The 23,155-nt window shown below is 39.4% G+C and overlaps 1 protein-coding gene across 3 annotated transcripts in view; it reads left to right on the forward strand.

The window, feature by feature from the left end:
• The window catches only part of LOC127447694 (neuropilin-2-like), a 98,720-nt gene that overhangs the window by 49,561 nt on the left and 26,004 nt on the right, over window positions 1–23,155 (forward strand). For all 3 annotated transcript variants that reach the window (XR_007898412.1, XR_007898411.1, XM_051709702.1), the window contains exons 8-10: window positions 10,894–11,038; window positions 13,263–13,612; window positions 14,086–14,230. Coding sequence is in view for 1 of the 3 variants with exons in the window: in XM_051709702.1 (XP_051565662.1) it covers window positions 10,894–11,038; window positions 13,263–13,612; window positions 14,086–14,230 (640 nt within the window). In the remaining 2 variants the exon portion in view is untranslated. The remainder of the gene's footprint in view (window positions 1–10,893; window positions 11,039–13,262; window positions 13,613–14,085; window positions 14,231–23,155) is intronic.

The raw sequence follows: 23,155 nt of genomic DNA on the forward strand, positions 1-23,155 counted from the left end.
TATAGGGTGAGAACATTTGGTATGTGTGCTAACATGTAATAATAAGGCAATGGAGAGAGCTTTCATGGGAGATAACATCAGCTCAGACTTCAAAACAGAAGTTTGACAGCTCTGTCCATCTCTGTGCATTCCTCCGTTTCATATAAAGAGCAGGGATAATATGATATAAAAAGAAATAATGGGAGACTGCCGCAAGATCCCAGGAGGAATCCTCTGTGCTTCTGGAGCGTTTAACCTTTTGTGATATCACAGAGAATAGATGGTCTTTCAGACAAGTCATCTACATAAAAGACAGCCAGAGTGTGTGATGGTGGAAGGTGCTCACTGAAACGAGGAAACCAGTTCACAAGCACAAACGGAAACACTGTAGTGAAGTAGTGTAAATATGTTTTTAATTGACTATTACAAATGGTGGTTTTAGAGGAAGGATTTACACCTCTGAGGGTCATAAATGTATCGCCTGTTCTTCTAATTACTCTGTTCTGATTCGGAACAGCAGTGTGTATTTTCTATGCCATTAAATTATTAGCATTTCCAAACAGGCTTCCCAAACAGTCTCCCTGTCTTCCACTGTTCAAAATACAGGTAGTCTCGCCCCAAACTCACACCATTGATTGCTGCAGAAGTTGACATGTTGCTCAAGAAATCAACCTACAAATGGCTTGCTTGTAGTTGTCTCTGCACATTAAACTGTCATAGGATAAATTGTTTTAACATAAAACAAATGACACCAGCAGCTTTAAAATGGCTGCCTTTTCTAGTTGAGTTTTCTGTAGATGTTTTCTGAACAACAGTGGGTAGGTAAAGCGAGGAAGGAGGGTTTCCACATTCCAGTTTCTTCAACTTAATCTCAGATGCAAACTGGGAATTAAGAGGAAAGCAGAGAATTAAATCAACATTCTACACAGATTTTTTCTCTCTGAAAATGATTTAGTCTGCCAGCCATTGTAATCCACAAGCTGAGCTTTCACACTAATGAGCTTTTTAGAGGGAGTTTTGTGTTGTATATTTACATTTATAATAAACAGATTTTCAGAGATTTCAACATGTAGAATCGCACTCCTAAAGTTTTTGATTCATGCCTAATAACTTTCAGAGAGATTATCATTTGACAGCCAGTATTTGAAATTCATAACACATGCAGAAAACCATGTCACAGGCCCATTAGACAAAGACACATGCACAGTGCTGAATGCCACTCAGTGAATGGCCTTTCACCAACACACAACATTTACAATTATGTATATTATATTACAGTATACAGTATGTTTAATATAATTATTTAATATTAGGGGTGCTCCAATCAGGATTTTTACAGCCTATACGATCAACGATTTTCTTATCATCTGATCGGCCGATACTGATCCCGATACCAATCATTTCACCTTTTATCAGGATCTCTGTCATAATGGCTATATGTAAGCTCTCTGCACACTGTCACTATTAATTTAATTTTCCTCTTCCCAGTAATATCAGTTTGCCTAGTTTTTGCTGACAAAAAAATATTAACATAATAATAATAATAACAAAATATAATCTATATTAAGATAGATAGTGTTAAACTGAAGACAAACTGATAAGCCATAGGTGCAGTTAAACTTAATGTGACATTTTTGGTTATTGATTCATTGTCATTATTTCATATAATTATTATTATTCCTTATTTTATTTATATTTTATTTTTGCATTATATTTAATACATTAAATTATGGTATCTTAACATTGTATAAAGAATTATTATATTTATAAATTCCTTCCCTGCCTTTTCATTTAGTTGGATGATTGTATGAATAGTTCATTTTTAACTTGTTGCTGCTTGAACTTTAATGAGGGGAACACGTGCTCTCTCATGAGGGCAAGAGATGCCAGGAAAGCGGAGAAAGAGTGCATGTTTCTGGACTGAAAAGGTGCTACAATTGTTAATGTCATTTAATTGGGAGATATTTAATAAAGATGTTTGTGTTACACCACATCTTGTAACTCGTGTTATTATTGTCACCATGAATGATAATAAGGGCCATTTCACAGCTTGTGCTGTTATCCCTTTGCCTTGTTGCATGTGAAACACCACTTTAACAGTACAGTGCACAAACTTTTCAGATTCGCCATACCTCTCCCAATGTATCATTCTTAACCGCTGAATCAAGTTTGTTGTTTTACAACACTATGCCAGTAGTCCCCACACTCAGTGATGCCATTACTGTGCTGCTGATGTCTTAAAGGAGCTGCTTGTCTTTTGCGACATGAGCGATCGGTTTATGCGAGTCATAGGATGTGAATATCGTCCGACACCGATTTGTGGCTGATCGATTGGAGCATCCATATTTAATATTACTGCTATGTGAACTACTGAAGCGAACTGCAAAAAATTAGATGAAATTGATCAGTTATCAAGAATCTAAAAATACTGTATATACTCTTATATCATGGACATGCCTTTTGTCAACTACCCACATATAGAAAAGTGTAAGGAGAATGTGCAGAGACTCGTTTGAAAGAATACAAGAAAAAGATGTGAAAAGGACCAGGGGAAAAGAGAAAGACGAGTCGTTTGTGTACAAACATCATTAAACCCTTTGTGATTTTGTGCCTCTTTCAGTAGTTTGTGAGTCACAGTGTTTAGCCCTATCGGTCCCTTCTAGCACTTGCTCTCTATTTCTTTTTCCATCTGTATCTCTCTCTGTTTTTCTCCTCAACTGAGGCTGAGCCCGGTCTGGCCTGCAACCAACCAGAGCCAGCCTGCTCTGTCAATATCTTCATTTGGGGCGTCGAGGTGTGGGAGAGAGCAGGAGAAGGGCAGAGAGAGAGGGAGGGGGGAGAGTAATGACTCAAGCAGAGCTGTGAATGCTGACCACATTTCCCAGCGGTCCCATCAGTCTATGGGAAAAAGTATGGCAGCAAGCCAATGCAAAGCAGCAAGAGATGGGGGAAGTATTAGTCAGTATTACTTCCTGTTATTGGTCCGATTAGACGTCTTTGGTCTATGCTGTGTTCATATATCAGTCGAACCGCACCAGAGTTCGTTTGGAAGTGGACAGAGACCCACTATTCAGGGGGTCTCGGTCCGCTTGTTTGGTGCACACCAAGATTCGGATGGCAGCGTTCACACTTGTTCAAACGAACCACACTAACAGTGCAATCGCACCAGAGTTCGTTTTAATCGAACCAAACCCGAAAAATTCAAACATGTCCTCCTTCATTTGATCAGCAGATGACCCCAAATAAATCTGTTGTGGGGCTGTCTTAAGTTTGGTCTGAGAGGTGGTGGGTGGAGTTGGTGTAAATAACCTCTGCCAACAAGATGAGCTATTTGCACTTAGTGTTTATTTATATGAGCCCCTTATCTAGTCTTGGTGGTCCAGACTTTAAAGCCCTTTATGTACTTGCCCTTATATTTACAATGCAATGATATATAAGCAAAGGTAAGACCATGATGGCTCCTCATTAATGTAGCTAGTCTTTCTAATAATAATAATAATAGTAATAACAATAATAGATTATAGTGTTTCTGAAAAATAGTATAGATTCTACCTAATAGATCATTTAATATGAAACTAAAATATTTTTGGTCAAAATATCACAGTTACTCTTAATACTGTAAAATAAATAATAAAAAACGTTATTTTGGAGCATAGCGCAGTGTTGCTCTATTCCACCTTATTGCTGTTATAATGTCGGGGCTGCCTGTTTGAGAGGTTTGACTTCCTCCATTGCGATCTCTCTAATTCTAATGGCTGTTGATGCACACGCAGATGACAGAGGTACAGTAGATTAGAGCAGAGCAGATCATTGACTCAAGCTGTTCTGTTACACTCGCGGGAAAAACAAGCTTTTTATCACACCATGAAAATATCGCTCTGCAGATGAGAAGCCTTTAGAACGTATAAAGCGCTGAATGCGAGATTATCATTAAATTAAATTAGCCATTAAAGTAGTCTTAAATTTCACTTGCGAGGCCGCCGGAAATGTTTTAATAGGAGAACCATGGCATTGTTCTTTCCTTGCTGTCCGGGGAAACACTGCCTTAGAGGGTTCACTTTGGAGGGTGGCATGGTGGCTCAGTAGGTAGAACTGCCGCCTCACAATTAGAAGGCCACCGTTTGAGTCCTGGCTCAACCTGGGCTTTTCTGTATGGAGTATGTACCATGTGCTCTGGTTTCCCCCACAGTCCAAAGACATGCAGGTCAAGTGAATTTGAGACTCTAAATAGCCCGTAGGTGAGAGTGTGAATGTGTTTGTCCATGTGTGTTAGTCCTGTGATGGACTGGCCTCTTGTCAAGGGTGTTTCCCCACCTTCGGCCTGAGACAGCTGGGATGGGCTCCAGCCCTACCCATGATCCTACATAGGATAAATGGCTGTAGAAAATGGACAGATGGATGGTTCACTTTAGGGTGTTGTTATTAGCCCTATTGGCCAACACTGAGGTCCCCATTTCACCTCTTGAATATATTGTTACAAATACACACATTTTCCTGTGCTGACAAGTTTTCTTAGGAATCTGTTGTACCACTTACTCCTTGTACTGGCGGACATAATTTTTCAATAATTCACATAACCGTTAATCCTTTTCCATCCTAACTGATCTGTCTGTGTGAGTGTCTGCTGTACAGAACAGCTGCTCTAAGGCCGCATTTACCGTGTCAACCAGTATGTTTTGTAACAATATCTGGCACAGATTGGATCATGTTACATGTGTGTATACAGCCAAAAACACATATGAGATGGAATTATTAAGATAGAAACAAGGTATTAAGGTAAACACAGATGGTTTTGTCATTAGTGAATAAAAATTAATGGGACAAAAAAAAAAAAATAATAATAATTTCAATATTGCATCTGTGCATTAGGCCTTGCAGAGAAATGCAGACTAAATGACCACAAGCACGGTTATTTGTGCTAATGTAAATTTAAACTTCTCTTTACTTTTTGTTCAGAAAATCTTTCAATTTGAATCTAATGTTTCTTGTAGTACATCAGAAAAAAATCTGGTGTTTCCTGCTGACAACAGCTCTGTAACACTTTATTCGTGAGAGTCATTTTTCACATGTGGTTACAGAGTCAGAGTCTGGAAGAGACCGAGCGAGGATGAATGAGATGAGTGCTCACTATCACAAAGATAGGGAAAAGGGAGGAAGGCCTGCAACTATTGTCCTGTGCCTGCCTCTTTCTCCCTCTCTCTTGCTGAGCTGTGCCAGCTGTACTTATGGTGTGTATCCCTTCAGCTCGCTGCACCTTTCCTGGTTCTTCTTCTTTGATTTTGCTTCACTCCGCAAGTGAAACACATTCCCTTTATTTTATTCTTCACTTCAGCTCTTGAGTGTAGGTGAGATCTATGGTGGAGGTCGGGTATGAAATATTAACCACTAGTGGAACTCACAATCAATTTGACTAATGTGAACTGGTGAGAAGGCTACAAGAGGACTGCAGCATCAATATAACATCTTTGTTACATTCAAAGATTTTGTTTTTCACATTTTGTTTTTGTTTTTCTCCCATAATAGAAGAACATAATAGAAGAACTTCAAAAAAGTTGGCCCAGGTGGCACCTCATGAAGTAGAGAATAGCCTTATGTCTATGTAATAGTTAAAGGATGGGCAAGGAGGAGGCAGGAACCAGCTGAACTGTAAACATAAATTTTAATGGTAAAACTCAACTTAAAACAACATAAAACAAACATGAACACAGACACACATGCAGCGCGTGTGTCTCTCTCTGTCTCTCGAACTGGCACCTCTGGCTAGTCTTTATCCCCCTCCCGGCTGATTAGCTTGATTCAGGGCGGCCATGTGTCCTCACGGCCCGGCCCCACCCTCCTCCTCATCACAGTCTAACACCAGGTTGAATAAGTGTGTGTATTCAGATGCACTCAGACCCCCCTTCATGTATTGAACAGCATCACCTGAGACAGGCAACACATACCTGATCCCCCCCCCCCCATTGACTGCCTGTAGGGAAATACTAGCAGCAGTGCGAGAGGGAACATGATAAGTAAAGCATGCAAATGCATGAATCATGACTGCAATTTAACATAAACCTTCACATGATGGCTGATATCTTGTATCCATTTGTAATAACTCCGGCTACAGGCACGCGTGCACACACAGACAACGCATCAGTCATAGATTAAGCCTAGACTGCAAAGAGAGAGAGACAGACAGCGAAAAGACATGAGAATGAGGGCAAAACAGGAGGGAGCCAGTAGAGAGAATGAGTTCGAGGGTGGCCTTGTATCAGTAGACGGTCCGTGACAGCAGACTTGACAGCACTTCTCCTCTTTCACTGTGTGGGAGTGTCATTCCAGTACCTGTGTATCTGTCAACACAATACCAGTCAGGGGCCAATGTAGCACAGAGATGCAAAGAAAACATTAGCAGGTGCATGTGTAAAGAGAAAGAAAGAGAGAGGGAAAGAGAGAAAAAAGAAATAACAAGGCATGCATTTAATATAACTAATATGGTCATCTGAAAGCTATTGCTGTATTCCTTGTGGTCTGTCTACAGAGGCAGCATTTCAAAGCATCATATGCACGATCCCAAAGTGAAGGATGTTCCAGAAAGTGTCTTAATTGTGCTTTCTCATTTACCCCAATTTTTCCTAAATTTTAAGCCACCATCACATGAATCCATCACATGCATCCACAGAGAATGCAATCCAATGCTTAATGACAAGCGCAGTGAAAAAAATACATCCAAAATATTAGACAAGGCGGGAGACTTGTTGAGTATAAATAAACAAATATTTCATTCATACTTAAATTTCTAATCCGTACTTTTCAATACAAAGTAATTACAAATGTATTATTTTACCAAATATGTTTGTATGCTACATATTTTTATGTTTATTAGACTATTGCAGCATTAGCTTAGCAACATGCTAACACCAAACTCTATTGAAATCAATTGCGAGTTGAGTCTCCTGTGCGGAGTGCTATTTGTGTGGCGTGTAGAGCTGCTGCCTAAGTAGAGTGTTCCATATTGGTGATTAGGGGTGATTAAACCTGTGTCAGTGTAACTTCACCTCCCACTATAGATTTATTGCTTCTGTTAGAGCCCAGGACTTTATGACATTTCTGTCATTCCTCTTACTTCCTATCTTCCTCTGTCTTAGAGGACAAGAGGGAAATCAGAGTTCTTCAGCCTCATCTCAGCCTGCTCCCTAAAGTCCTTACTGTAAATGGACTGTTCAATCATGTAACGTCTATTAGGTTTTTCACACATTTTTCCATTTTTATCATTTTGACATCTTCATGGTTAATACTCACTTCTTTGTGCTTGGAACTTCAATCATAATGACCAGTGGATATTCTGTCCCAAATCCAGTGTGACACACATCTGTTCGTATGTTATAAGGGGCTCATGGCTCCCAGTTTAATGCTGGTTTGGATTAACCAGGCTGAACAATCTGTAGACAGGGCAGGGAACCTCCCAGTCCATGGACAACAGTAAATAAAAACTAGATTTTTATACATCTGGAAGAAAAAGTGACTGGTGCTGGCTCGTGCAAAACTCACCACCTTGATTCTAGAGTGATGCTGGTGGTTAATGAGGTGTTCTGAGTGGTTTTAGTGCATTATGTGGTTGCTTGGGTGGTTGCTAAGGCATTGCTGGATGGTTACTAGGATGTTCTGGGTAGTTTCTAGGTTGTTGCTTACTGGCCCAAGTAAAAAGCGCCCAACCCTATGATATTCTGGTTCCTACAAATGGTTTGCGCTTCACCTTCAATGTAAATCTAATAGATATATTCACCTGTTTTATTGTCCGTCTGGCAAAAATTACATGTTCCTACTGATCAATAAAGTAATTGCAGACCTTTCCTCAAAAAGCTACATTATTTATCATTTGTGTCAATAGCTCAAACCTTACAGGACAAGTTCCATGTCGAGGTTTAATAGTTTGGTTCGGGGGTTTTGAAAAATCTCTAACCTAGAGTACACTTAGTATAAGTGTTAATAAGTGACAGTGATGCTAGATATTATTACAGAGCATATTGTGTGCGTTTGTGTGTGTTAATTTATTTACGATTCAACATGTGTTTAAGAGGTCCTATTAGGTTTCTGTGAGTGTGTGCGCGGGTTGTAAGGTGGCCTGTTCTTTCCTCTGGGGAGACAGTGAATATTCCCTATGACCAAGGGCACGGATTTGGAACATTTCACAGGCTTCTTGATGCGGCTGTGTTTTTTTAAAGTGCGTGTGGCAGGTTATGTCAGTGAATCTTGAGAAATAGGACTCTCCCACTTATTAAAGAAGAGATATATTACACACTGCTTGCCCCCAGTTCACACACACACACACACACACACACACACACACACACACACACATCACTCGGCTCTCACATACTGTGCTGTGTTGAAAAACTTCACAGGCAGAGATGGGGCAAGGTCACACACTCCATCATGAGGTCATTAAACAAAAGCAGATTTATATAGTGCATGCCTGCATCTTCCTACTGACAATAGACAACACGCCCCCTCTTTCTACTAAAACATCTTTCTCTTTCTCTCTTCTCACACACAGTCACATTTTCCAAGCACAGTACAAATATGTGTTTTAGCCACACCTGAAATTGCAAGTAAACAGAGAAAATGTACCTGCCGTGAAACAGTATTTAGTTTATTATTTTATTTTTGAAGCAGTATAATTTTATTAAAGAATGTTTGTCTCTTTAACAATAGGGTTATTTAGCTGTTTTATCCTTACGAGCAGGACTGTTTTTCATCTGCAGCATCAAGACTAGTCAGTCTCTCTCTCAAAAACATAAAGATCCATTGTGATTTTGTTAGATTTGTTCCACTGAGGAAACGCTTGGATTTGAATTGTTTAAGTGCCTTGCATTAAGGATGGTCACACTATTGTTCTCACACCATTTAACGAGGTTTTGGGCCAACTGGTGAGTAACTAAGATTTAAATAAGATTTATGTAATTGATAAAGGCAATTTGTTCTTGCATTTTGCGTTTGGAAAGTGTTTGTTTTTTCTTTTTGCTCTGTTCTCTCATGTTACTCTCTGCTCTTAAATATCTTTTAACCAACCATATGCAATAACCAAAGGTCCTCAGTTCATAGTTTTCTTCTGTTTTATTTTGTGATATATTGGGTGATTCACCAAATGTCAAAAGGTTTTTCTATTTTTTTCTTTCTTCTCCAACAAGATTTTTTCATCTCTTCATTCACTCTCAACACTAGCTGGCCTAGCACAGATCTGACGCAGGCCAGCTGGCCTGGATGTCATTGAATCCTGATATGGGTCAGGTCCTTAGGGTCCAGGGGCCGGTTGCACCAGCTATACGTACGTTACAACTTAGCCTAGTTGTGGCGTAAATGGGCACTAAGTCACAATTTATGCACTACTAAATATTTGAGCGTTGCACCATTAAATTTAGGTAGGATGTAACACTACGTATAAACTAAATATTTATGGAAGCCTCCGACTAGGAGTAACGGATGGAATAAAAAAGCAGACTCACTTAATGACATCAATAAGCTCATGTTTTGGTTGACAGGCTTCAATCCTTTTGACAAATATGATGATGTTTGGCATTTACACTCGTTTACTTTTACAGGAGAAACATTATGTAAAAAACGTACTACTTCAGCATGATTCAACCAATCTAACAGTGCACTTTCCTGTGTACGCCGCCCAGTGTCAAGTTTCAACATATATGAAATATATAAAATATTAAAATGAATAAATGTCTATTTTCCCAGCCTGTTGTATTAGTATTTATTTATTATCCCTTATTCATTTTAGATACAGTTATTGAATATTGTTATTTACATAAGCTAAATAGCTATATCATTAATGAAATCTTGTTTTATGTTTTAATGGGGATTTAATTTATTACAGCTGACAGTTACGTGAGAAAACAAGGTTTGAACATCAACCATAATAAGATAAAACTAAAATTCACAGCTTTTTAACACTTCTGTGTACAAATTTGAAGGCTGTTTATTGGATCAGTACAGGTAAACGTCATATTATGCGACGCATTACTTAACGGAGAGCTTACGACCTACTAGTTAAGTCTTGCCTTAAGAACAGGTGGTGCAACCAAATTAAGCACTGACTTAGTTACAAACTAACTAGTAGTTACTAAGCCCTTAGTGTGAACTTTACGTCTCAGCTTAAGTGAGACCTTACGCACAGCTGGTGCAACCCTACCCAGATGTTGTTTTTTGTGTGTGTGTGTGTGTGTGTGTGTGTGTGTATGTGTGTGCACTGAAGCAGAACTTGCCCTCTTCTGGTCCTTCTCCTCTTTCCCACTTCATCTCTCTGGAGACAAAGGCCTTTACAAAGACTCGCATGTCTGAGGAAGGAGGAGAGATTGAGATGTGCTATCAGAGCTTGTCCATCTTCACCATCCCAAATTGTTGTGTCTGAAGCAATATGACACATTTCTGTGATAGCCTTGGAATTGCTTGTTGAAATACTAATGATCCACCCAACTCATGTAAACGATGACATGTAAAGTCCTTTGGGACACACCCAAAAACAATTGGTTGCATCTCATTTTATTTGTTTATGTGTACGGACAGTGTATATATATACAGATATTCAAGCCCAAGAAGTGACAATTAATCCAGTCCAATTTCTGTGGCCTATTACTGGTTCTGGAGGAAACAGCTTTTCATGTTTGGATTTACGATGTAAGCGCTTGCGTGTGTTTGGAGGGGCATGTGTATTTTTACAGTGATTAAAGTTAAAATCTCACTTGACCCCAGTAAAGATCCTCTTACTCTGTGAGAATTTGTTTGCAGGGTTAGTTTGTTTTTGCAGAATGAGCAGTCCTTGCAAAACCACCACCTGAATACTAATAAATATCTTTCTATTTCTCTCTCTCTCTCTCTCTCTCTCTCTCTCTCTCTCTCTCCTCTCTATCTCCATTTCCTTAGATTTTCCATGCTAATGTAGACCCCTCAGAGGTGGTCTTGAACCGGATCCCTCAGCCTGTCTTAGCTCGGTTTGTCCGCATCCGTCCACAGACATGGAAGAATGGAATCGCTTTGCGCTTTGAACTTTACGGCTGTCAAATCACGGGTCAGTAAAACTCACACCACACACAGTTTCTGTGCCTCTAGTGACACCAAATGGAAAAAGCAAAAATAATGACATAACACTCTACAACTGTCTGTCATTGGTTGGACCAGACAGCCCCACCCCAAACTCATGCCACTGGCTGAGCCAATTTTGCAAAGTTGGGCTGGTCGGATTTCCCCAACAAACAGAGTAATGTTTTGATAGAGCCACAGTTAACAGTTTTCAGAGAAACCAACATACAAATAGCTTACTTATAGTTATTTCTGCATATCAAGCTGGGATAGGATAAAGTATTTTAGCATCAAAACATTTACGCACTTCACTTTTGAAAATGCAAGAATAAAATATGGCCCTCCAGCACTTAAAGCAATAGTTCACCCAAAAATTAAAATTATCTTAGCATTTACTCACCCTCATGCCATCCCAGATGTGTATTACTTTCTTTCTTCTGCAGAACACAAACAAAGATTTTTAGAATAATATTTCAGCTCTGTAGGTCCATGCAATACAAGTTAATGGTGATCAGACCTTTGTAGCTCAAAAAAGCACATAAAGGAAACATAAAAGTAATCCATATGACTCCAGTGGTTAAATCCATATCTTCAGAAGCAAAATGGGTAAGAAGCTGAACAACAATTATGTCTTTTTTTACTCTAAATCTCCACTTTCACTTTCAGACATGAAAGTGAAGCTAAACAGGCACCACATGTGACTTTCAGATGTAAAAGTGAAAGTGAACGTGGAGATTTAGAGGGGGGAAAAAGGACCTAAATTTTGATCTGTTTCTCACCAACACCCATTATATTGCTTCTGAAGATATAGATTTAACCACTTGAGTCATTTGGATTACTTTTATGTTTCATTTATGTGATTTTTGGAGCTACAAACGTCTGATAACCATTCACTTGCATTATATGGACCTACAGAGCTGAAATATTCTTCTAAAAATCTTCATTTGTGTTCAGCAGAAGAAAGAAAGTCATACACATCTGGGATGGCATGAGAGAGAGTAAATGATGAGATAATTTAAATTTTTGGGTTAACTATCCCTTTAAGGGAACTAATTTATGGTTGTTCATTTTTATAATCTAACTTTTGTGCTGAACGTAAAATATTACAATATTAAATGTAAAGTAACACTTTACCGCCACTAACTAGTTTCACACACACAGCTGTGTTCAAACTTTTTAACTTTTGTGTGAACTTTCGTACACAGATCAGGGTAGCAGGCACTGTACGTGACAAATATCTTTCCAGAAGCCCACTGTGTCCCTGTCTACCAATCTCAGAACTGTATTTATCAGAGCTCTTTAGAGTCCTGATAGAGTTTGGCTATTTATGGAGATAGCGGTCATCTAATTCTGTTAGCCTGTCCTGGAGCAGATGAGAGAGGTGAACTGCTTTTACACTGATGTTATCAGAGTCATCACACTTCATCATTATGCTATTTAACAGTGATTTGCTCCTATTTTCGTTGACACTGAGCAGGACAAATGTGCTTTTAGAAACAGGGACTTTTTCAACACTGACACAAACAATTCATGAACAGGCCACTTGGGGGGGGGGGGAGTGGAGGGGCGTTTTCGTCAGGTCCCTCACAGGCATCCAGCCTAGTACGAGCCGCTTTCAGTGAGGCATGTCACTGCCCTTCCTGTCTTTCTCTGAAAGAGTGATGCTGGGCCTGCGGGATATCTGGCTGTGACAAGCCCATAAAGATGCCCGTGAAGCCATCGATCACGTTTGTACTGTTAGCCTCAATCTGTGTTTTACAGCTCTTTCTTGCGGAGTGTGGGTGTACCTCTGGGTGTAATTCAACTGTGATTGTTAGAATGGGCTTGAAGCAGATGCCCCAGTCTGTATCCATTTTCCCTCCCTCTATTTTTCCTCCTCTTTTGTTCTGTGTTTAAGCTATAGGCCAAAATCAATAATTTATTTCTGGTACCTTTGTATTCGGGATGTTTGGGGCTGAGTGGGCTTGCTTTTAACTCTATAGAGGTAAACCTAGAACACAAAATACTTCCTGTAATAAATCCCACACACAAGCACATATGTCTGCGCACATACAAACACTCCCACTCCCACTCTGTTTATTTATTATTTACTCCTAAGGCCTCTCTTATGACATTACAACATGAAACATTTATTTCTACAGCCTTAAAATGTCAATTCCTCTCTGCTTCACCATTACTCATCTGTCTATCCTCCTCTCCCCACCTCTGTTCAGATGCTCCATGCTCGGAGATGCAGGGAATGCTCTCTGGCCTCCTGCCCGACTCCCAGATCTCAGCCTCCTCCATGAGGGACATCCATGGGGCCACAGGTGCAGCCCGGCTGGTGGCCAGCCGTTCAGGGTGGTTCCCCAGTCCCACACAGCCTGTGGCTGGGGAGGAATGGCTGCAGGTGGACCTGGGAGTCCCCAAAACTGTACGGGGTCTCATTACACAAGGGGCCCGTGGGGTGGACGGCAGTACCAGCGCGGAGAACCGAGCCTTTGTGCGGAAGTATAAACTGTCCCATAGCTTGAATGGAAAAGACTGGAGCTACATTATTGACCCAAAGACCAATCTCCCAAAGGTGAGAACCAAACCCAGACTTGTGATTTACTGCAACACCACATTGCACTTTCAAATCAACCCTGGTGAAAAATAGCTTTAGGTTTGTAGCTGGTTCAAGTCATTTATGGTCATTTTGTTCCAAGCTGGTTAAAGAGGGTCTAGATGGGTTCTACCAGTAGACCATCTTTTTGACCAACAGTTCACCAGAATCAGATTATTAACAGACTCATTTAATTCTATCCTGCTCATCTTAGCAACTCAGCATTTTGCTTCTAGATTCCCAATCTTCCAGTCTGAGAGCAGAATTCAGTTATACTGCAAGCTTTTGATAACATTCTTGTGAAATCATCCACAGTTGTACTAATTAAAACCTGAGCTCCAGAGCTCCATCCCTGTACCAGCAGAGACTCAGAAATCTAAAGAATATCCACTAACTTTTCTCTCTCAATCACACAGATGTGCTAATGTACTTTTGTGGTCTTTCTACTCCAGATTTTTGAGGGAAACACACACTATGATACCCCAGAGATCCGCCGCTTTGACGAGAACGTGGCCCAGTTTATCCGGGTGTATCCGGAGAGGTGGTCCCCTGCCGGCATCGGAATGAGGCTTGAGATACTGGGTTGTGATTTACCTGGTAAGACCTCACCTGATTGTTACAATGATTTTACCATGGTTATGAGGTGTTGTTAGGTACAACTGAGGCAGTCGTCTCGGGCCCACTCAGGTTCTCTATAGCATAGATTTCTCATTGGTCTCGGGAATGAGGGATCCCCCACAAACCATTTTGTCCAGGGCCCCATGAATTTTAATGACAGCCCTGTGTGCAGTGAAAGTGGATTAATAATAAACAAGGGATGAATCCCAATAAACAATTCAAACACCATTAATATTGTTCATTAGCCTTGCTGCTGGCTATTTACAGTTGCCTGCAGCAACTTTATACTAATGTACAAGGCATATTTTGACTATTTTACAATTGCTTCAAACGTGGCTCCAATTCTGATCCAGTCAAAATTTCAGACTCAGAATTATCAGTTTTATAATTAAAAATAAACACACTGCCCCCAGCTACACCATCTATCTTTAGCTAGAAAGGAGCAGTCCTCCATCTGCTCTGTCAGTTCCAGCTTTCCTCTCTGTCCCTGATGTCCTTCAGATCTCATCCTCCTGAATCTTTTACCTGTCACAGCATGATGATAAGCCGAAAGGACACATGGCTGCTCCCGCTGGACCTGGCCTGGGCTATATAAAGGGCCCGGCTGCGGGGCAGTGATCGACAGGCTGTCTTTATAGCTCTGCATCTGCAGGAGCGCCAGGGGCTAAGGAGCATTAGAGGTGCTGCTAGAAGGAGGCAGAAGAGACGGTGTGGGTGGGGGCCAGGGGAAGCCTCGGGGCTGAGTGCCCAGGTTTATTAGCGTAGTAGGGCTACAGGAGAAAGAAAGCATGATGCAAACTAAGATGGAGAGCTGGTGTTTGTGCAGAGTTAGTTGGTGGCACTTTGCAGGCGGAAAATGTGTTCTGGGATGAAAGCTTCATGTGTCATCTCAGGTGCTTGGTGTGATACTGGCAAAGGTTCATGTAGCCTGTGGGCCATAAATGAAGGAGATTGAAGGACTGAGAGAGAGGCAGAGACATAGGAAATCAAGACAATCAAACAGGATGAAAGAAATTATGGAATGATCAAAGGGAATTTGTTAATGAGTGAAGAAAAACGGACTGACGGGTGATTGTGTTTGTGTACGCACAAGTTTATGTTTGTGCAATGATTGTGTGGTAAGGCTCTTAAGTGAACAACTGTGCACCAGATGTTCAAGACACAGGGGGCTCAATCTACCCCACTCACTGTTGAAACTACAGCCCCAGTGCCTAATCTCCCCACTAAATCTAATCACACACAGACCCTGAGAAACACAGCCTCACAGAAACCATGCGCAAACATACTTTTATAATCAAACATTCATATGTATTGTGTATATATACAGTGCGGTCCAAAAGTCTGAGACCCTATGGCAAATATGGAATTCAAAATATTATTTATCATGGAAATAAGCAGAACTTTTTAGGATTTTGGCAAATGTTAAACAAAGAAGCATTAAACAGTAGAATGACATTATTTAAGATTATGCAAGCTAATTGAAGCACACAAGATGCTCTTTGAAACATTCTGAAATCATTCAGGGATAAAATGGATCATCAAGTTTTGCACAAACTTCCATGCCAGCTCAACTGTATTGCTGTTATTAAAGCAGAAGGAGAACATACAAATCCCAAGAAATGTATATATTCATTTGATATTCTTTCTTTAGGCTAATCTTTTCTTACTGGGCAGTAAGAAGTATTTTTTTCTGAACAGGCTTCGCTTAGTTTGCTGCCTACAAATGATGACAAAATTCAGTGGGGTTTTTGGTCGAAGAGCATTAATGACTGGTTAAAACTATTGTGGGTGTGGTTTTGACATGACTTTTTTATAATCGTGTGTGCAGCTGAGGTGATGTTACCTAGGTATCTTTGAAGCCCATCTCTCAGAGATTGTGCAAAAGTATACTTTTTTATATGATTCACAGCACAAACTCCACAAAGACAGCATGTCCACGACAAATGCGTGGATAGAGATTGGAGTTTTTATGAACTCTGATCAAATACTGTTAAATTGTCAAAGGGGAAGGGGCTCCGTAACAAGTTTAATGAAGTAAAGAAGCAATACAGCGCTAAAGAAAAACCTGCATGGCATTACTTCTGTGGCTCGATCAGTATGTTAAATACCGTGGCTGATTTTAAAATGACGTTGCATGTAGTATAAACGCCTGCTTCATTCGCCTAGGGCAGTGGTTCCCAAACTTTTTACAGTGGTGTACTCCTCCATACATAAAAAATCCTTTTGTGTACGCCCGTTAAGCACTGATAACATTCACACAAAGTATTTTGAAAATATGTATATTTAACACAATTAGCATTGTAAAACAACTCCCTTATATCAAACATGTTATATTTGTACATTTTTGGCACATATTGTACTTACCATATACATATTAAATAAATGGCTTACCAATTAATGAGATGGGTGTGCTAGATATGACATAACTTGCAAACTTCCCTCATTCTGTTGCGGGAGCAGGACAGAGTACCTGCACTTTATAAGAGCTGCCAGTATGCAAGAATAGCTGCCGGTACTGTGTCACGAATTGTAAATCATTGCAGGTACGGCAATGCTGGCCAACATCGAGCACTGCGGTGAAGTATCTGCGCAATTGCGCTGTCAGCCCAAGGACTTTTTTATGTCACATTTGACACTATAAGCAAAGTTGAGCAAATTTGCTGAAAATAAAATAAAAATACATGCAACAATGAAAAAACAGGGCTCGAGCAAATGTGAGGGAAAATTACTGCATGTGAATGTGGAAAATTTTTGGTTATTTCATTGCATGCTACTGTATTTATCTAACATTTATGACGCAACCATTTTGGTGTTCCTACACTAGAGGGTAAAATATTTTTTTTTGCCAGTGAGAAATACATTAACTCAGTTTGAACGTTATTTTTGACTGGTATGAAATTAGAAGAACGGTGTTCGGCTTCTTCGATAGTAAAAATAAGGTTTCTTTCTTTCTTTCTTTCTTTCTGTATACACACCATCACAATGACAAATTTGTTTCCTTAACATCTGTTATTCACTTCCACGGTGATCACTAACAGCACCATTCCTCGAAGGAGCCATTTGACAACAAAAAACATACAGAACTAATGTTTGAATCAGACTGCCCTAATTCAGCACTCTAAAGCACACTTCCATGACAGTACTTTTGTAAATTGTGGTTGTTTGCAGCTGTGGTGCAAGGGTGAGTGACGCAGGGGCCTGGGTTGTTGTTCTGATTTTGAGGGGTGGTGGGGATTTGTAGAGAGAGAGAGAGATGTTAAATATTCACAGGGCAGTTTACACCAATCACACATCTGCCATAGCATTTATAATCATCTACTGACCAAACGCACATACTTTTATATAAAGACACAATTATTATAATTTATTACATGGCTCTCTAGAATACTTAATTCTGATTGCTCAATAACTGAATTCTGTGTTCAGATATTTTTGTATAATGATCGCTAAACTGTATAATTGACCATTGTCTAGACCAGTGGTTCCCAACCTTTTTTCCAAGGGACCCCTATTTTAACATTCAGAATCCTGAACGACCCCCCTCTCCAGTGAAGAGATATTTTTTTGTATTACTACAAAAACTTTGAATGTATATTTAAAGTGTGATTATAATTTGAGCTCTAGTCAAATGATCCCTGAAGTTCTGGGGTCTATTTTGTAAGTACAAGTTTTCCAAAGGAAAAACTCCCTGGGTTTATGATAATTAAGATAATTATGATAATTAAATAATAATAAATCCACATAAATAATAATAAATAAATAATGAATAAATACATAAAACCAAATAAATCCTTGTTTTCTTTTTACCACGTTTTCTCTTCTCCCTGACGCTTTGCCATAGTCACTAATTTGGTTTGGCTATAACCTGTTGTTTTGATCATTGCTCAGTACTGTACAATTAGAACAAGAAGTTTTGCCGCATCTTTAAAAAAAAAAAGCCCTCCATCCTTACCACTATCGCGGGATGCACACCTTAAAAAAAGACCATGTTAGACAGACTGTGTGTCTTGTCTTTTCAAGTATCTCATAAACAATAAAATATGATTGAAATACTCAAAATGGCCCTATTTGATTGTGCTTTATTACAAAAATAAATTTAAAATAACTTTTTTACACATTCCACTTTTTTCGTCTTGTAACCCACAAAATAGAGAGAGCTTTGTGATGTCCATGAAGCTCTGGCGACCCCCAGGTTGGGAAGCACTGGTCTAGACAACCGATTTCTTACATAGCTAAGCTAGTTTCATGTCTCTCGTATTACTCTGCAATTCTTGTCACATAATAAAATTAGTTCAACTTTAATATTTAATTTAGAGACTGCCATGCCATTATTTTGATTTTTTTTTTAATGCAAAGTTTTTCCACACTATTGTGGTATAATCAATTTTAGTCAAGCCCACCATACAGTAAACGGCACAGAAAAAAACTAATTGAACTGTGATTAATTGCTTTTTATGTCAGTCAGGCAGTCTCGTCATGTCTAAGCAGGTAGTTCTTGGTTAATATGCATTTTGGTCCAGACTTAGTCAAAGGTCTGGCTGTGCAAGACTATGATCACCCTGTTGGGGTTTACTTTGTGTAATCGCATCAATACTCAAACTGCTGCACAAACTTTAACAAAAATTCCAAGGTCATGTGGTGGGATTCCTGAGCTGTTGCTAAGCTCAGATTTTGTCCCAAAATCCCCTCAGCCTCCTAGAGGAAAGAAATCTGGGGTGAGGTACATGAAATGAGAAATAATTAATTGATGAATAAATAAATAGAGGCATGGCAGACAGACCTGATGTGAACAGGACTATGAAAAACACAGCGGGACTTTAGATATTTCAATCAGACACCTGTTTATTATTTATTAGTGGACTCGGCTTCATGTCAAGCCTGAGGTCCCTGCCTCTGGGAGAAGAGAGTGAGTGAGAGAAAGAGAGGACGCAAGAGTGAGGACAGTGACCTCTACTGGGTGCAAAGTGTCTAAAAATTACTGGAGCTGGAAGAAGATACCTTCAACACAGCTTGTAAGTAACCCTGAAGACTGGGCACTCCAAGACTTCTTTCCCCTGTCAGCCTGTATGTGTGAGTGGAGGTACTGAGATTTAGCAACAGAGGGTCACAGCTGTTCACCAGAGACAGTATAAGGAAGAAGAGAAAGACGACTCATAACAAAATGACTGAGAGAAACCTAACGCTCGATTTGGCGGCTGTAAGAATGGAAATCCTACCTTTAATATATATATAAAAAAAGAGCACATTAGCTTTTTAAAGAGGCTGTCTCTTTTTGTTTACTCTTGAACATGCATGGGCATTAGCTGGACCAAACATATAAATAGAGTGTTTCAGTGAGATTTATTATGCCATTGTTGTCAGAATCTATCATTGATTCGAAAAATATGCTATTTGAGTGTAATCTTGGAAAACAGTTTTGTTTATTAAGGTCTTTCACCATGCAAGTAGATTGGTGTTCATACTTGCCTCTTACCTACATTGAACGTAGCTGCCCAGGGGCGTTAACAAGATGGTCATCGAGAGAACTGGCTTGCCTTGAAGGTAGTTCACCCTGTGCTCAAAGTCACATGTGGAAAGAATAGCGGCTACATTCGCTTAGAGCTGGAGTCTCAGATCTGCCACAACCCATATGCCACACATGTGACTAATGTTTAAAGACAGCGTAAACACACCCTATATGGGTGAACAAGAATGACACGCACCAAAGAGAGAGAGAGAGAGGGAGAGTCTGGATTTCGAATGAATGCACACTAATCACTCTCATGTGTGTGGGCGGAGCTCTGGCTGTCCATCAAGAGAAAAGTGGATGTGGTTTAGGACACAACATGCTACCCTTCATTCCTCACCTGGGCAGCTGGAGAGATATTTCAATATGGAAAATTGTTTCCTCTTCTTCTAATCTTTGACAAGCAGAGTGTAATCAATTTGCTCTGCTGTTTGGCTCTATGTTCTTTCCTCTTGCCAAAACTGGAGTGGCTGGGTCTCTCTTTCTCCAATTCAGTTGTATCGGAATGAATGTACACTGCTGTTCAAACGTTTGGGGTCACTTACTCATCCTTTGTTATTATTTTTTCTTCACATTTTAGAATAATAGTGAAGTCATCAAAACTATGAAATAACTAATAATTATGGGAATTATGTTGTGACTAAAAAAATCCAAAATAAATAAAAAAATATGTTATATTTTAGCATCTTCAAAGTAGCCACTCTTTGCTTAGAATTTGCAGACATGTACTCTTGGCATTTTCTCAACCAACTTCTTGAGGTATCACACTGGGATGCTTTTAAAACAGTATTAAAGGAGTTCCCATCTATGCTGGGCACTTATTGGCTGCTTTCCTTTATTATTCGGTCCAAGTCATCCATTTCAAAAAACGTGTCTTTTTTTTTTTTTTATTTTTTTATTATAACATTTTAGTTTTGTAATGAAATAAATTCATATGTTGGCACAATTATATTTTTGTCTACAAAACTAATTTCAAATTTTAAGCATATGCCTTCAGATCAAAAGGTTTTTAAGATCATGAGAAACATTTCAGTCAAGTGACCCCAAACTTTTGAATGGCAGTGTATGTGAACTATCAGACTGCAGCTCGTCTTGCAGTTAAATTGGCTCTTTGAATTTATCGTCCACATGTTTCAGTTTAGTGTAGCCCCCAAATCATGCTTGCACTCACATACAGCCCACATGTCATTCTTTATATCCCCCCAGTGTAAATATTTAGATTGAGCTCTGCTCCTCTCCTCCTCTTTTTCCATACAGCACGTCTTTCCTGCCCTTTATTATGTGATGTGTACCCACTTCTATCTTTGCGATTTATAGTAAAGATCTCCTACTGTAAATCTAACTTACCAGTATAAAGTGTTGGGTAAAAATATTGATTTTCCAATTAATTGTGATCTTTATTGAATGATCCCAAGATCGATCTTTTATTTTCACTTTAAAGTCATGAGCACTGAAAGTGTGGAGGCCCTATTGTTCTTCTAAGGATTCATCTTTAGGGCCCAAGCACTGAAAGTGCCAAGGCCCTATTGTTCTTCTAAGGATTTTTCTTTCTTTCTTCTTCTTTTCAAGGTTTTCTGTACTTTTGAGGTACTTAACATGTGTGAAAACTCTTGAAAGTTTGCACACACATCAGAGTTGTCAGACATTAGAGCTGGGAAAAGTTGCAGGGGGGACTCTGTAGCACCACCTAGAAGATGGGCATGTTCGGGAGGCTCTGTAGCACATCCCTTATGAGCTACCATCACCAAACTTTGTACACATACAGATCTCATCAAGCCAGACAACTTTCGAGCTGACAGTCATAAACTCTGCCCCAACAGGAAGTCGGCCATTTTGGATTGTTTGAAAAATGTATGCTCTGGAATTTGAAATACTCCTCCTAGGGATTTCATGTTACAGGTACCAAATGTGGTCGACATCATGCCAAGACATGGCGATGCATTAAACTAATGTCAAAAAATGGGAAAAAGGAAGTGTCTCATATCTTCTGCATGCGTCGTGTGATTTACTTCAAAATTGAGCCAAATGTTTGGACTTGTGGACTGATCACATTGATGCCAAGACATTGTAGATGCTAAATTGCAAACAGATTTTTGATATTTTGAATGGTGTCACCATGGTGAAGCAATACATTAATTAATTGTTATTATTCCTTTCTTCCTATATTTGGGTGTTTTTGAGGCACTTGGCATGCTTACATTTCATGAAATTTTGCACACACATCAGAGTCCTTGGCCATTAGGTCTGGGCAAAGGTTCATGCATGGGCATGTGGGGGGGGGGGGGGGGGCTCTGTAGCACCCTCTTTAAAATGGGTGTGTAAGACAGCCTCTGTAGCACCCCCATTTTCAGCTACATTCACCAAAATTGGTGCATATATATAGTTCTCATCAAGCCGGACAACTTTCATAATTATAGTAATTAGGTCCGCCCAACAGGAATTCGGCCATATTGAATTTTTTGAATATTGCAGTCTCTGAACTTTTAAATACTCCTCCTAGGTTATTCATGAGACTGTCACCACATTTAGACAACATTATACCAAGACATTGATGATGCTAAATTGCGAACAGATTTTGACATATCAAATGGTGTTGCCATGGCAAGGCATTAAAATAATGGCAAAAAATGCTAAACAGGAAGTGTCTCATATCTTCTGTGTGAAATGTGTGATTTAGATCAAAATTGAGATGTATGTTTTGTCTTGGGGGCTAATCACATGGATGTGACAATTTTGGGTCACGGTCTTAGCACCACCACCTGGCAGCAGGAAGTGTGGCTCTTACAACAGACTCTTATATTTACTCAAATTGTTTCAAAATTGTTTAAAATAATGTCAAATGCCAAATGCATGTGTCCACCTTGCATTGTTTTCCGAAAGGTTGACAGCTTGAATTAAACCTATTTAAGCCTACATACAGAGAGATTGCATAATAAACATCGCTATTTCAAATTGTGCAGTTTGTGCAGTTACACCAATTTCCTAAAATAACCAGCAAACTCAACAACATCACTTTGTTCATTCTTGAAGAAGTACAAAAACCTTTGTAACTTTTGTGTGTATGGTGATTAGATTCACAACTTTGGACTGCCTCCTGCAATGCATCTATGTGTCTTTTAGAATTAAGCACAGTAAATGTTATATCACCCCCTTGTGGTCTCCCAAAGTTATAACACCAGAATACATTAAATGAAATTCCAGCCATATATACATGTATGATTTTACTCATAAAGGATTTTCACTCTCGAAATTGAAAATTATTATTAGATCCCTGAATAACTGTTATCATGGGTTATCTTCTTCATACTTTATCCTAAGTTTGTAATTACGGTAATTTGGGGTTGCCAAGTTTGGAGATGTCACACTGTACATTTGTAAGCCTTGGGTTAACATCCTTA

Source organism: Myxocyprinus asiaticus, chromosome 11 (genome assembly GCF_019703515.2).
Source record: "Myxocyprinus asiaticus isolate MX2 ecotype Aquarium Trade chromosome 11, UBuf_Myxa_2, whole genome shotgun sequence".
Lineage (NCBI taxonomy): Eukaryota > Metazoa > Chordata > Actinopteri > Cypriniformes > Catostomidae > Myxocyprinus > Myxocyprinus asiaticus.